The 16,962-nt window shown below is 44.2% G+C and overlaps 1 protein-coding gene across 3 annotated transcripts in view; it reads left to right on the top strand.

The window, feature by feature from the left end:
* The first annotated feature begins 8,054 nt into the window (after window positions 1–8,054).
* Window positions 8,055–16,962, top strand: part of LOC116947342 (sprouty-related, EVH1 domain-containing protein 2-like) — a 34,193-nt gene continuing 25,285 nt past the window's right edge. Inside the window, exon 1 of one of the 3 annotated variants that reach the window (XM_032962970.2) lies at window positions 8,055–8,653. In XM_032962970.2, the coding sequence (XP_032818861.2) occupies window positions 8,628–8,653 (26 nt within the window). In that variant the 5' untranslated portion in view covers window positions 8,055–8,627. The other 2 variants (XM_032962969.2, XM_032962971.2) reach the window with 2 other exon arrangements.

Here is a 16,962-nt window from a genome sequence, read left to right as displayed (position 1 = left end):
ACCAACACTGCACGTGGAGGGAGGTCTTCTTACAGCCGTAGATTGACAAAGGGGCTGTGAATGGTCGTTATTACGCGTGTAAATTCCACATTTCCACGACGGTGGCTGTCTCTCCATAAAAGAACCACTTTTGATATTCCACAAAGTGGAATTAACATCATTAGCCGTCACCAATGCACGGGGGATGAAGGCCTCCCCATGTGGGCCAGAATTCTTCGCAGTCCAATGATGGACCAATCCACCCAGCTCCTGCACATTAGCTGACCTCATCGCTCCATCTGGAATCAACATCATCACTGCATTATATTTAGGAAGTGGCTTCTTGAAGTTGGAGATGAAAATGAATAACATTCAAAGAATCGCATGCAAGATAGACCTGTGATACAGTGAGGGAAAAAGTATTTGATCCCCTGCTGATTTTGTACGTTTGCCCACTGACAAAGAAATTATCAGTATATAATTTTAATGGTAGGTTTATTTGAACAGTGAGAGACAGAATGACAACAAAAAAATCCAGAAAAACGCATGTGAAAAATGTTATAAAGTGATTTGCATTTTATTGAGGGAAATAAGTATTTGACCCCCTCTCAATCAGAAAGATTTCTGGCTCCCAGGTGACTTTTTTACAAGTAACGAGCTGAGATTAGGAGCACACTCTTAAAGGGAGTGCTCCTAATCTCAGATTTTTACCTGTATAAAAGACACCTGTCCACAGAAGCAATCAATCAGATTCCAAACTCTCCACCATGGCCAAGACCAAAGAGCTCTCCAAGGATGTCAGGGACAAGATTGTAGACCTACACAAGGCTGGAATGGGCTACAAGACCATTTCCAAGCAGTTTGGTGAGAAGGTGACAACAGTTGGTGCGATTACTCGCAAATGGAAGAAACACAAAATAACTGCCAATCTCCCTCGGCCTGGGGCTCCATGCAAGATATCACCTCGTGGAGTTGCAATGATCATGAGAACGGTGAGGAATCAGCCCAGAACCACACGGGAGGATCTTGTCAATGATCTCAAGGCAGCTGGGACCATAGCCACTAAGAAAACAATTGGTAACACACTACGCCGTGAAGGACTGAAATCCTGCAGCGCCCGCAAGGTCCCCTGCTCAAGAAAGCACATATACATGCTCGTCTGAAGTTTGCCAATGAACATCTGAATGATTCAGAGGACAACTGGGTGAAAGTGTTGTAGTCAGATTAGACCAAAATGGAACTCTTTGGCATCAACTCAATTCGCCGTGTTTGGAGAAGGAATGCTGCCTATGACCCCAAGAACACCATCCCCACCGTCAAACATGGAGATGGAAACATTATGCTTTGGGGGTGTTTTTCTGCTAAGGGGACAGGACAACTTCACCGCATCAAAGGGACGATGGACGGGGCCATGTACCGTTAAATCTTGGGTGAGAACCTCATTCCCTCAGCTAGGGCATTGAAAATGGGTCGTGGATGGGTATTCCAGCATGACAATGGCCAAGGCAACAAAGGAGTGGCTCAAGAAGAAGCACATTAAGATCCTGGAGTGGCCTCGCCAGTCTCCAGACCTCAATCCCATAGAAAATCTGTGGAGGGAGCTGAAGGTTTGAGTTGCCAAACGTCAGCCTCGAAACCTTAATGACTTGGAGAAGATCTGCAAAGAGGAGTGGGACAAAATCCCTCCTGAGATGTGTGCAAACCTGGTGGCCAGCTACAAGAAACGCCTGACCTCTGTGATTGCGAACAAGGGGCTTGCCACCAAGTACTAAGTAATGTTTTGCAGAGGGGTCAAATACTTATTTCCCTCATTAAAATGCAAATCAATAACATTTTTGACATGCGTTTTTCTGGATTTTTGTTGTTGTTATTCTATCTCTCACTGTTCAAATAAACCTACCGTTAAAATTATAGACTGATCATTTCTTTGTCAGTGGGCAAACGTACAAAATCAGCAGGGAATCAAATACTTTTTTCCCTCACTGTATGAGCAGGAACGTTTACGGATGTGGCTCTTGGCTATACTGTATCATCGGCTCTTGTATGAATTCAGGTAGCTCAGCCATGCACACTGGGGGAGCCAGATAAGTTTGCGTATAGAGTGTCCCACGCTCTCTAGATACAACACACTGTCCCATCTGCATTCCAAGAAACGTCTGTAAGATTTCCAGCACTTATTTGAGCATTTTTTTTGCATTTTACAGTCAAGTAAGGGCTCATTGTAACCGTAAGGAACCAGGGATGTATGGTACTGATGATGATTTATGTATCACTTATGAGACTTTGACCGAGGTAATAAAAACAATATAAATTGTTTCGCCATGCTAATCTTACAGAGATGAAAACATTCCTACACTCTCCTTCTGTTCCTCTAATATTCTGAGTAATTTTTTCGTATGGCAGTGAGTTCACCAGAAATTATAAATCGACCAGTGGTGTTCATATTTAATGAGATGAGGGTTGGTGATAGTTCTGTAAAATAAAAACTTAAAATTCTGGGTAACGTGTGGAGGTAAATGGAGTCTCTGTGGGGGGGGGGGGGGTAGAGATTTAAATTGTGAAATTTCAAGGGAATTTTCTAGTCCACGGTGTCATCAATACAACAACATTGTCCTAACCTGCGTTTGCCCTAGAGGGCATCTGCCATGTGCTATCCGCATGTGCCCCAGCCGACAAAACATGTGTAAATAGCAAAATGTATCGATGTACAGTATTTTGTTTGCCAACATCTTCCGATAAGCACTGTTTTACGTCACATGGGTCAGGTTATGGTATCTTTTGCAAAAGCAATGAGCTGTGGTTTAAGTTTATTTTGTATTGCCTGTGCAAAGGGTTGTCAAGACGTCTTTAATTGTGACATTAAAAGCATGCCTAACTCGGCTCCAGTGAGTGTGACTGATGTCGTCAGAAGCTAAGCAGCGATGAGCCTGGTTAGTACTTAGATGGGAGATTGCCTATGAATATCAGGCGTTATAGGCTTGTACTCCAAGGTGGCCAGGTGGTGGCAGTACAGCAAACGATTCTTGATTCCATCTGTGTGGAGCTTTAAGTGTTTCCCCCTGCGTATGTGTGGGACTGTTTCCTGGGTATTCCAACTTCCTCCCACAAGCCAAACAGTTCGTGAATGGAGTTTGCCAAACATCCCAACGCACAACCCTTGGTGCAAAAGAGTCTTGGAACTCACGAGGACGTCCTGGGTAAAAAAAATAAGACTGATAACATTTCGCACACAGTTACTCGTCTTGACCCAGGATCGACCAAAATTGTATTTATCAAAACATAAAAAAGGGTTTTGGACAACTGTAGTTATGCATGGCTTCAGTTCACCTGCTGACGGCTACAATAAGCGTGTTGATGATGATAATTATCATCAATAATCAAGGGTTCAATAATAGCGAACTTTAACGCAATTGTATGCCAAAAAACGTATTAAGCAGGAGACTTCTACAATGGTTCAAATTGCGACAAGATATGAAGTTGAATGAGAAACTATTATAATTATGATGATGTTCACATATGAGGGATGAGTCCTGACAAAGGAATCGACAGGAATTGGTATACCTTTACAACGTGTCCTTATATACTTGATTCTTATGTATTTATCTATAATGACTCGCTTATCTTTCCTATACTTTGCACTCATATCTGTTTTTTGTATTATTGCTGTAGTAACTTTCTGACCTGCCCCTTTACTGGACGTCCGTGTGAGTGTGGGGGGGGGAGAGCTTCATAGCTCACCAGATTCCTGCAGTCTAAAATAATTATTCTGATTCTGACTAGCAGTAGACCACGTGGATTCAGAGTGTGTGTGTGTCATGGGAAACGGAGCGAGTTTGACAAGGCTTGCATACCAGAACGACAGGACGCAGAATCTACTTTCGGGGAAAGTTTTCTTTTCACTTCCAAAAAAAAATCACCACACCTCAGCACCCATCGCTCGCCGGGGCTTTGCTGAACGCAGTTACAGTGCAGTGTTTGGAAGCCGAACCACGTGTCATCATGAAGCACCGTGCTGCATTGTTGCGTAGTATTTGGGAAAAAACAATGAGTGGTTGTTATTATTATTACTTGCTTAATTCAATGCAACGCGTAATATTTTAAAAAACTACATTTCTTATCGAGTATTATTACACAGGTGTCTGTGAATATCAATACAGCAGAGTAAAACGTCGCATATGCGGATACGTGAGCATGTTGGATATGTAAACATCTTCTGGCAAAATGAGGGTTGAAGCACGGACCAAAAACACAAAAAAGAGGCGACTGGTCAAAACAAAATTAAGAAATGTCAAACTGCTTGATGCATGAAACGCGCTTTGCCGTGCCTTAGATGGGGGGGGGGGGGGGGGGGGGGACATAGGCGCGGATACGTGGGATGAATAACAGGCATTACCGTGAACAGAAAAGATAAGGATTATGGAAAAAAAATACGTTTAAAAGACTTCGCTGGGTGTGAGCGGTTAATTGTTCATGCCGGATACGTGGCAGTCGAATATGCGACGACGCATTGTAGTTTGATTTTGCTGCTGTTCGGTATTCAGATATTACCAAAACAACCATACCCATTACCTGACTCCAGGCGGAGTCCTCACAAGGCACCGTTTAGCAATTTGGTGCTTCGAGGCTTGGATTAGTATTCAAAAGAAGATCAGTTTTTTTTATTACCGACTCGTCGGATGTTACACAACTCGAGCAGCAGGGCAAATTAAAACTCACTGTGCCCCATAGCATGAGGTGCAAATTATTTCTACCCATAAATCTGCTCACCCATGACCAGCTGGGGCCAGATCTTCTACTATCCTCGCACCTGCGGTAGGTGTCTCTCTACTTAGCATACAATCGTGGACGGTGCTGCACGGAATTGTATTCGACCATTGCGTTTGCGTTGCTTCTCATTCGTCCTCTCGCTAATGCACAGCTTCGTTCACTCCGTGAAGCCCAAATGTCACGTCGCCACGGCATTTTTCGTGCCATACCACTGCTGGATGAGTAACCCCCCCCTCCCTCCCCATGCCGTACCACGGTATCTTGACGACACTCCACGACACTGGTTAGTGCGTTTTGGAGAAGGCGAAAAACACGTAGAAGTGGGGACCATAGAAGTTCAGTACAATAACGATGTCTATATATGCGGCGTAGTTCCGCAGCCTGTACCAGGACATCTGTTGTGGATGCTGGTCGCCTATGGGAGCTCAACTCTGCGTAGCTTCTGATTGGTCAAAGGCTATTTGCATATAATTTGCAGACATAAAAAATAAACCCTTAACACTCATCATTAGGACCCCCCCCTCACTCACTCCTTTACTATTTTGATAAGCTAGAGACAATGATTCAAGTTTGTAATTTCACTTAAAAATAAACGTAAACAAAAAGTTGCATTGGAGTGTATTGTAAGCGTTTATACTGCTTATGTCTTCCGTACATGGTTGGCTTGTACGTTATAAAACCAAATTCAGTTACATTCATTCAACAAGTAGGTTATGAATGATAGTATTAACAACAAAGGTGTGCTCACAAACAGTTGGAAGGCACGAATCACATCATGTCTGGCATGTATATAATGTGACAACCACGTTGCATGTACAATTTTATCATTGCATGCACAATAATACAGTATGACAGTAAATATGAATAACTCCAGGAAGTTTACTTAAACCTGTCTTTACAATTCATACGTTTATATATTTAATGTTTCCACTGTTGACGTCTTCCTTCTGTATAAAGTGGATGGTTTTACTAAATAGCCTACCTAGCCACCATACGAATGTGGAATTTACAACACTATCTTGGACCACCAACAGAGAACACTTTTTTTAATCGTGGGGACATTTGATTGTACAGTATTGTTTCACTGGCTGTTTGCTTAACACATCTTAAGCGGACTTTTCCTATTTTGCCCATGTCAAGCAGCCTTGGAGATTATTTTGGTGCTATAAATGTCCAATTGATGGGCCACTTTGTTGAGCTATCATTTGTGGCCAAGTCGCTTATGAAGGATAAGTCGATTCTTGAGTGGGCTTTGCCTAAGTAGGATGGGGATGGTTTAGTTTTATTTGTTTGCGTTTGGGCGATTTGTTGACCTTTCTTGTACTATTCACTACTATCATGTTGTTGTACTGTTTTGATGTTGTAACGTTCTTACTCGCCCCTACTGGACATCTGTGGAAAAGAGCTTTACAGCTCATCGGATTCCTCTAGTATAAATACATAGTCTGATAAAGAAAATCATATAGCACGTTTGTTGCTATTTTTATACTTTTTAAACACAGTTCAGTACTGTCTACATGTTTGATTTCATAACATTTTTTTTATTAGATGTGCTGTGTCGAATGCATTATCATAATCTAAAAAGGATAGGCATAATGCATTAGATAATCACTCCATATTTACACGGTCTTATTCGTGGTATTGTGTGGCTAGTGGTAGAGAACTATTTCTTAAACGTGGATTTCTCACGTGGTTTCTTGGCTTCTAAATATTCTTCGTGTGCAATTTATAGAAATATGCGCTGAGGTGAATTGGTCTGCAATTAATCACGTGAATTGTTATCCCCATTTTGATAGCATTATTGGAGTATCATTTCATTATTGATGTAGTCTGTTTCATGGTTCTGTGTAAATATGTGAGTGAATATGTCCACGAATTGTATTCAAGCAACTGGTTTCACTTCTCCAATGATGCCCACGGGTTTACCATCTGACCTTGGGGCTTATATGAACGTGGTTGTGCATGATAAAGCGGAACATGATGTATTTAAAATCAAACATACATTGTTAATAAAAAAACACAATTAATACCGTGTTATAAAACATATCTTAAAACTTTTAATGTAACTGGCCACTGACGCCTTTTCAAGATGGTTAAGCGGCAGTTTGCAGTCTGTTTACAAAGTACGCTGTACCTTTTGCAATGCTGCATTTAGTATTACGAAAAGTTGTGTTAAACTTGGAACGATGTATGTAGTTTTTTTGTTTTGTTTACATATACATGACATGTGTATGATAAGAATACTTCAGTCGGTCATGGCACAAGTATGTTGTATTCATAGTCGAGTCGGGGCCCATTCTGACCAAAGCAACAGGACTCATGGTATCAACGATGACCTATGGGGCCGTCCATAAATGACGTCACGCACCTGGGGGGGGGGGGGTCAGACGTTTATGACGATGTGTGACGATGGGGGGGGGGGGGGGTTGAGAAATGTGACGTCACATCAAAATGCGCAACTTTAAATAAATATAGACAACACGTTCTACTTAATTAAATAGACGTTTTAATAAATGTTTTCTCCTACAACATCAGAGCACAGCGCCACGTTAAATACGCACTACAATGATAATAGTTTAAAGCGATTTGAAGCATGTGTTTTTTTTTTGGGGGGGCAGAGCTTTGTGACGTCATATTTGGGGGGGTCTCACTTTTTGTGACGCCGTGTGACGAAGGGGGGGGGGGGTTAAACATCGTCCAAAATTGCTTGACGTCATTTATGGACGGCCCTATGTACAACTTATAACCGTGGACCTAGCAAAATGTTTCAGCACTCTAATCATGTGGGGGGAGGGGGGGGGTCTATGATGATAATAATTAAAAAAAACTGTCGGCAGCATGAGTCTTTTAAGAGTTGAGAGTTGGAAACAGTTTGGAGCAAATTGGAAAACAATTCCGGCTAACGTGGAGGGAATGAAAAATTCGAGCCTTAGGAAGGGAGGGAGCCTTGAACCGTCGGGACATTTCGCAGGCACGTTCTCCGCGTTAAAACGCGGCGCACAATGCGAGTGGATGCAGGGCTGCGTGGTGGACAGCAGAGGGCGATGCAGCACATCGCGTTGTGCTGTATTTCTATGTCACCGCGTATATGCTTCCGGTCTTCACCGATCCGCATTGACCAGCGTGGTGAAGTATGGTCGCATATACCCCCACGAAGCGACACGGCGTGGGGGGGGGAGGGAAGGCCCTTACTTGATAGACAAAGGGATGGGTTTAAAAAAAATGAAACGACCTATTTGCCAATCGCGGCGCACGTCAGGGGTGGGTGCTTGGGTTGACTGTGGGGGGTGGGGGGTGCAGGGGCGACCGCCTCACTTCCTCTCGCCCGGAGAGCGCTCCGCGACGCGCTTCACTAAAACCCAACCCGCGCTGCGCACGCTCCACTTTTGATTTCTTTTATATTTATTACTCCCGTCGTTACTGAGCGAGTTTACAAACTTTTTTTTCCCCTTCTTCATAGCAAACGTCCCTTCTTCTTATTCTCCTTTACTCGGCGACGTCCTCTGCCCGTGGCCGTCCTAAATAATCTTCTTTGTTGTTTCTTTCCAACTCAACTTTTGTTGGGTTGTCGAGGGGGGTGGTGTTGTGTTGTGTGTGTTGTGTTGCGTGTGTGTTGTGTGTGTGTTGTGTGCGCGCGCCTCTCGGCCGCTGTAACACTGTATTCACCCATCGCACCAATTAACTAATCGCCTTCCACGTACTATTCATTATTCGTAGCAGTAATCAGCAGCAGTAATCAGCGGCGGCGGCGGCGGCAGGGCAAGGCTCGAAGCCGACGGGAGTAATCGAGGCAGGGCCCCCGTGGGTCTAACTCGTTCACATGCACGGACCATGTGAGAGCTCCATCAGCAGATGGTGCCCAGAGCGGAGACTCGTAAACCATGAACGAGGAGTGCAGTGCAGACGAGTGAGTAAACGCAGCACACAACACGACACTTTATTTAGTACCCTCCTGGGGTTTTTTTTCTTCCCTCTATCGACCGCGTTTCTCTCGCGGTGTTTGTGAGCCTATCCGGCGATGACAGTGCTTTGGGTGGTGGTGGTGCTGGTGGCGATTGCATTGACGGTACAGTGCGCGTACAGTGCGCGATGTAACCAATTCGGGTGTTCGGCCGCTTTTAATCTCGGAGCGGTCGGTGACGGCTCGCGTTGTGTTGTTGTTCGATCTGGTGGAGCAACGTTGGTCGCGTGAAGCGGGGTTGCAGGCGAGTGAGGGAGGAGGAGGAGGATGAGGTTCGTACCGGCATGGTGTGGATTCGAGCAAGCGTTGCGTGTGTGTGTGTTTAACCGGGGCGTGTTTCGTTTTTGGTTCGCCTCCATCCGCACGCGGGGACGTTCATTCACAAAAAAAAACCCACCACCACCACCAGCACCAGGCCTCCCGTGAAATAATGTAATAATTAACCCGTCACACAATGCGCCGTGGCAGTGGGGCGTTAATGTGTGGCCGGTTATCTCTTTCCGACGACGATGTTGATGACGATGATAACCGAAGCACAATATAAGACGAGGCTCGCGGCAAGGGACGTGTAACAATGGCACACGTTACAAGCCGCGTGGGGTTTTGTTATAATTGGGAATGTCGAGAGGGGGGGGGTTGGGGGGCGCCCAGTGGGCCTGCGCTATCCGAGCGCGGGCGTGCGAGAGCTCTTCGAGCGTGTTGTCATCTTGTTATAAACATTTTGTTCAATCCCTAAACCCGCACCGATTAACACACATCGAACGCGCGGCGGACGTACTCTTGTGCGATTCATGTTGTGTGTGTGTGTAACACAATTTATATATGTGTGTGTGCGTGTTTGTACAATAATCTGCCACCATCACAAAAGGCGGTGGTCGCCTTTGAGTGCTTTTTACAGTGGCCTCGGGTCACGTGGCGCCTCTCATTCATAAATTCATGAAGGCGCCCAGCGCCTCTCTCTCTCTCTCCCTCTCTCTCTCAGCGCACACTTTTGTTTTGAATGACCTTGCTTGAGTATGAAAGAGAAGAGACAGACGCACAAGAAACACACACGCACGCCCCACTCGAACGAAACAGACCAAGACAGCGAGAGAGGGAGGGGGAGAATGAGGGCTCGCATGGTGAACCCCAAGCCAGTCAGTGGTGTACATAGCACGTGGATAATAACTTCTCTTCAACCTAGGCATTTTATTTGAGGTCTCCTCGCTTGGTGTTCTAAAAACGTCGCGTCATTATTATTATCATCATCGTCGTCGTAGACACCATCATCGTGCAATACAGTGAGGATGTATGTCGCGACTCAGTGCAATTTCAGTTTTAACGCGTTGTACAGATACGGTGGGAGGCAATGTATTGACTTAGGCAGTGTTTGTCATAGGCTGAGGAAAATTGTGCAAGGGGGAGTTCGATAGCGCGGACGGATTGGGGGAGGCAGTTCCAGACTGCGAGGGCAGCAAGTAGACAATGGTAATCATCGTCATCGTCACCGTCATTGTCAATATACCAAGCATCATCACTAGTGTCGTCACCGTTTTATGTATAGAGCTTCTCACGAAAGAAGTTCCCCACAGGATGCACTTATTCACGTTATTGCACCATCAAAGGATGCACAAAACATGTGCAATACACGCCTTCCTTATTATACAGCAGAGCTCCATTGTCTCAATGGGCTCACACCTCGTTCTGAACAAAGGTGACTGACGGAGTGAGAGAAGTGTGAAATCCACGGACGATTGAACACACGAGAATACCGCTACCAGAAATGTACACCCATGGTGTCGCCACCCCTACTGCATCACGTATACTTCAAGCCAAGTCTTAAGAAGTACTGGATGTGCGTTGTGCATCACTTTTAAATTAAACATCTTTGACAGCCGTAACAGAGGGATTGCTACCCACGTTACAATGTAACCTTGTAACTATATGCAAGCAACACACCAGCTTATCTCGCACGGCTTTATGGAACTATAGGACGCCAGACAAATCGTGCCAAATGATACTTGCCTTTGTTAGCGTTTTACATTTTATTCATGGCCTAATGGAGAGCCAACATAGCCATCTCAACAGCCGTAACTCACAAAAACATTTTCTTGTTTAAACCATGTAGCCAAGTTTAAAGTGGCGCATTGGGCCAGCACTGCCCCACGATGGCCTAATGTTGGCCCTTTGTTATGGTCATTTGGTAAATTGTGCTGGGGTCTCCGTGATCTTAGCGGAGACTTGCCATGGACCCGCGACCCACTTACCCACTGCGTGTACACTACTGTAGTGCCTTAGGGGAGTTGATGCATCCGATGGTTAATGCATTTATTAATGTCGAGCCATTGGCCGCTTCCCCTCCTGATTTAATATTTATAAGAAAGTTGCCGTTATAATAAATATTGTCAGAAAAGTAGCCGGTGAGATTGACGACGTTTATTAATGAAAGGTACTCCACTAGTCCATTGTCAATACATTTCGGTAGCAGTCTGAGATGAATGGATTGTCTTGGACGTGCCGTGCACTTTTTTTGGGTTCTGATTTTAGCAGCAAAGTTGTAATGGCTTAGGAAGTACTGTATTGCAATCTTAAAAAAAAAACTCTAGGATATGTCACACATGGTTTTAACTGTATCCATACAGACACTTGTTTTATGTTGTACGTATGCAACTCTTGAGCAGGTGGACGGCAAAACGTTCGCTCATTAGTGATGACAGGCAAACAGAACAACTGTTTCAGGAGACTATTTTAGTGACCATGAAGACAGGGCCTTTAACCCCCATTATCCTCTACCCAAGGAAGATACTCAAGCCTTAGACCAATTGCTTTTCAGTTCCAGCAATGGACCCCTAGTGGAACGTTGTCTCCGACATTTTAGTTGACCATCGGTTAGCTTTATAAATGCAAGAAAGCTAAGTGCACATTTACACCCTGGTTCAGCATAATATTGGGGGTTTGTATTCGTATTACCTGCTACGAAAATATTCCATACAGGATGTTGCTTTCAATACATTGAACGTGATGAATGTTAGGCAAAGACGATTTGGAACTGTACAGTACTTTGAGCCTCGGTATTCTAGAGTAATTGAAGTAGTGAGTGCTTTAACTGTGGCGTTGGGTATTATTGGGACCTGCCCATACTGGCAAGCCTATTAAATGCAATTCACATTACATGGCAGTGTTTCAGAGACCAACTTAACACTTAGTCACCTGCTTACATATGTATGAGAGGTGTCGCTTGCACCTAGGTCATTCGAGTAAGTTTTTTTATCGTATACGAATGATGCTTTACCATATTTTTCTGCACAAGAGCAGCACCACGTTAATGAATCGCCACAATTGTGTGTGTGTGTGTTCATGACAAAGTTGTGTGCGGATAAATTAAATGTAAGTTCTTGCATAAAGGTCAAACAATATATATTTGATAGCCTTTACGGTAAATTATCTTTGACAATCATCAATTAGCATAGCAGAGCTAATGTGCTGCGTTGTGCGCATCACGCTATCAAGGCCGTTGGGTGTTCAAATTTGAACAAGGGTTTTATTTTTTTAGTATAAGTGCAATGCTTGGGCATTAAGAGGGGTTACACTTCTTTGAAATAATATACATAATGGTCTGAATGTTGATAAAGAAGCACTTGTGAAAGCACCAGCTTGGATGGTAATTGAGGCTTTTACTGTAGAATGTCCTTCGTGCTACTAACGATTCTTCAAAATCTTTGATTTCAAGCAGGGTATTTTAGGAGCTGTGTTGAAGCCGTCTGTAATTGGGAATGTCTGTTTTTCAAATAAAACCGATTATACACACTTAAGGATGTACCACCGAAATAAAATGTCATGCGATTTTTTTTCACATGTTTAGTGTAGAACTAATCATTAGTAAAAAAAAATGTCACTGTTATCCCCAGTAATTCCATCGTTTGGGATGTTAGAAGTGCATCATGGGATTTCGTGTTGTTGCATGTGTGTTAAATCTGCCTGCGTACCCATATCAGTAATTAACACTATTCATTTATACTGCACAGTGGAAATGATTGTCAACAATAAGCCCCCAGGCTTTGCACAGATAGCGTGCACATTCAAGTGCATCTTTCCTGTCTAGACAATCAGTGTTTTAAGCGAAACGGTATCCTAATTAATGCTAATTATTTGGGATTTCTGTTTTGGCAACGGTGCCCAAGCCCAATTAATAAAAAAAAATCGACACTCTGCAACAAAACTGCCTTAAAATAAAAATTTATATAATTATCGATATAGTGCTCTGAAGTAGGTCTATTACCTGAAATGTTGCCCAATGAATGTAAAGCTTGACAATTGCATCATCCCTAGAGCTATTTTGTGTCTGGTGTAGATTTCCTTTACGGTTCTATTGTCACAGTGTATTAAGTGTCGGTAGATTAGTAAAGTGAAGGATTAGAATATTTACATTTTCCATAGTTGAAGCGTATCGTGTTGGGAGTGCCGTATTCTGAATTCTTTTGAGCACCTGCAAACTCGCCCGTAAACTCCGTAACCACGCACTTTGTAAAAATACAGTGCATTAAAATATTTAGCAGGAAACTAAAGCTCTTTTATTAAAACGTACATTTCAAGGACACATACTTTGTCATAATTTGAATGCAGCCACCCCCAGATTTATTTTGCTGTAGAATTTCGATATCTTAAGTTTTGTGTTTAAATTGCATCGGAACCTTTTACATCACAGTGGCCAATGTTGGCCTTATTGTTTTAAGGTTATTTCTCTATTTTGCAAGAAAATGGCAAAAATATCAAAATGACGTCTCATTTCCAAGATCGTACAAAACACAAGCCATACTCATGTCTTTACAAAGACCGTACCAATTGTGCGAGTGATTTAACCAACACAATTGCATTCAGTATGTCATGCGTCACTTTTCATTAATGTTACCGTTTTCCAGTTGAGGGAGAAATAAATGGTCAGATCTGTGTTACGCAGGGAAAGATGCCCTTATCTTCCTCCCTGTAAATTGCCAAATTCTACTTTTCTAACGCAACACTGTCCTTGATGCAGTTTCAACTGCATCCGTTCTTTCTCCAGGACACAGCCCTGAACCAGATTTCCAACCTCTTTGCCATATGGGCCATTTTAGAAGCTGCCCTTCTTGCACTGCGCTCACACACACAACTCGTTCATATCCCTGCAGTAGTGTTAAGCAGCTGCATGAACCATTACCAACTTTCCTACGGGCCGCATGGCTCCCAACGACACCAGAAGCTCCTGGCGACTTGTGCACGAAAATGCACGCGCACAAACTCCACAAATTGCTTTTGTGGTGATCGCGCGTAGCGTCTTTCGATAAATAAGGATTTAACTTCGGGAGGCTATTAAAATGCCTTGGCATAGCAGTTCAACTTGGGAGCCTGGCCCGTATTGAAACAAGGGGTTGATTCTGTTAAGTGTTGGTTGTCTATTAGAACTGGTATGTGCATCATTGGATAGTTTTGAGCCAGGGTATAGTTGGGGGTGGTGGGTTGGCGGGGAGGGGGGGTAGAATCGGTGTGGAGTAAAATATCAAATTGATTGCTGGGGCACAGCAAGGGTAACTTGCAAGTGTAACTTTGCTGTGCCCCTAACAGAGTGGGTGCTCATCACTCATGCAGCTTGTCATGTGTGCTGTATTATTTATGTGGGCCTTTTTCAAATAATGTACAGTATGCTGTAATATAAACCTACAGGATGTTCCGTGTGAGTATGAGCATCGTTCACCTGAATAGAAAAAAGGGAAATAATGTGATCATGCAACGCTCCGAATTACATGGAATGCACCATAATACATTTAGTTTAACATTTTTACCTGGTTACTTTTTTCTCGTTCACTGGTGTTCGTACATGTGTAATTTTAAGGTCTTAATTTCAAAGCAGTTTAACCGACTTTGCTTCTGAACACCATCCTTATATGTTTACATCATGGTCTTTTCATTGTGTGCACGGGACAGACCACCATCTGCATGTAAAGTCAACGTATGCGCATCAATCAAATGGATTAACTCGACTCTGCGTGCCACAAATGTGCCAACGCTGTTTTTCTAGCGAACACTCACTCGCCAAAGCCGTGGCCACAACAGTTAATCAAATGTCACACCGCTCTCCATGCACTCACTTTAAATCAACTGGCAACACCTGACCACAGGCACTGCAGGGGGGGGGGGGGGCGAAACCCGAGGCTGGCATATTTGTCTTATTCGGAGTGGACCTCTGGCTTAATCCCTGCAATTTCACGACTAACCGTGGCGCACTCTTGTTGCGCACGGTGTGCCAAACGTGTGACCCGCGTTTGTTGAAGGCGTCGAACGTGCGCAAGTTGTTCTGGAGGCAGGTTAACGAGAGTATTGCATGCCAGTTAGACGTCGAAGCGCGGGTGACAGTCGTTCCGGGTGGTGCTTGGCCGTTTGAATACCTGCCAAAGCTCTTTTAAGCAAACGGAGCATTCCCAGCTGTCGTTCACGCGCGGTCTGCAAATGCACGCAACAACTTGTTGTTCTTTGTTGTGCTACAGCGTTCGAGCTCCAAAGCCATCTTCCATCGCGAGTTAGCCAGACTGCTTCATTTGGGAAATGCACACCACCATGATGTTATGATATTTGCCGTTAAAAAAAAAAGTTGTGTGCTCCGGTTTGATTTGCATGCATCAGCCGTGGATAGAAAGTGGGTTGTTTGTGGTTAAAGTGTGAAAAGGTTCATGTTTTCCAAGCAGCAGCATAGTTTGTATTTTGAAGTGTGTTTGTGCTGTGGTTGAAATTGTGTGTTTTCCTTGCACACAGGTAATGCAGACTGTCGGGTTACTTAGAGCCTGTCTGCATCACAACCGGTCGGGGTGGGGAAGTCGATTAAAACAGCGGTCATTCTCCCCCCCCCTCTCTCTCTTCGATTGGTTGCGACGCTATCACATGCATGCAAAAACACGGCGCGATACAATGCGAGCATTGTGCAAATGCGCCAGCAGCAGCAGCAGCGTGTTGTGTTTTTGTGCATGGTTATTCCGGTATGAACACAAATATGCTGACAAGGCAATCTGCGAAGCCAATGAAATAACACTTCGAACCCCCCCCCTCCCCCCCGCGTCAGGTATTGCGAACGTGTTGATTACAAATCACGCTCACCGCTTATACGCTTTGGCTCTCGCCACGTTTTTGGCCGTCGGGCATCTCACAGGCAGAACGGCGATTTTTAGTTAAAGCCATTGGATCCAAATTTAACAAGCGGTGACGGAACACATTTAATCATTTTTCCGGATGTAAAGTAGAGGAGCGTAGTGTTCTGCACTTTGCTTGACTTGTTCCACCCTTGATTGCCCACGTGTGCTTTTCTTTCTATAAAGTTGCTTGTCACGCTGGACATGAACCGTGAAAGAAGCACGCCACCCCACCGCGCCCCCTCCCCCCCCCCCCAGTTCTTCCACTAAGCTCTCCTGGTTTTTGGTGTGTTTGGGACCGCAAGTGGCCCCTTTTTATGCATTCCGCCTCGCTCTTTCTCTTCCCGCGCAACCGAATGGCACGTTCCAAATTTAACCGTGGACGCGCACACGGACGGGACGTGCGTTAGCTGATGAATTATCCCCGAGGTTAACCTTGGCACAGTGAAAGGGAAAGAGAGGGGTAATTGTCAAGCCGTATGCACTCTGCCACGGCAATGGTATCTGCTTGTATACAGAAATACCACAAAAAAACCCCAATCTCGGTGCTACACCGTGCAGGTCAAGGGGGCCAGCATGGTGGGAAAGACATCCACAGGGGGGCCGAGGTCTACAGCTCTGACCCTTTTGTTGCTGGGGTGGGGTGGCGGGTGGGAAAGAGAACCTCGAGAGGAGATAGAGGGGAAAAAAAAGCACCTACCTTGTCACGCACGCCACTTTTTTTTGTGTGTGGGGCGGGAAATCTCCCCGTCTCGTTTGGTTTGAGAAAGGAGTGGGTTACCCCCCCCAAAAAAAAAATTAAACCGATACGAGACATTTGCGGAAAAAAAGGTTATAACGTGGAGCCGTGTGCATTAATTAAATTAAGAAAGTAAAAAAAAATACAATGAAGAATTGAGGAGCCGGCTGACGTTTGTTTCACAAAGAGTAATCATAATCTTTCATTGTAAGGGCAGTTTTTTTTTAAAAAAATATCTTGCATTAACTGCAATCGCGTAAGAAAGAACGGTAAAAATCACTTTGGAAAATAGGTTTATTGTGACATCTGAATTGTATTTATTATTTTGAGGTGTTTTGTACATTCGTAATTACTTGTGTATTATTTTTCTTCTTCGTTAGTTT

Source organism: Petromyzon marinus, chromosome 29, assembly GCF_048934315.1.
Source record: "Petromyzon marinus isolate PM22_M1 ecotype Great Lakes invasive population chromosome 29, UKy_Petmar_22M1.pri1.0, whole genome shotgun sequence".
Classification (NCBI taxonomy): Eukaryota; Metazoa; Chordata; class Hyperoartia; order Petromyzontiformes; family Petromyzontidae; genus Petromyzon; species Petromyzon marinus.
This window is presented reverse-complemented; position numbering and strand designations above follow the sequence as displayed.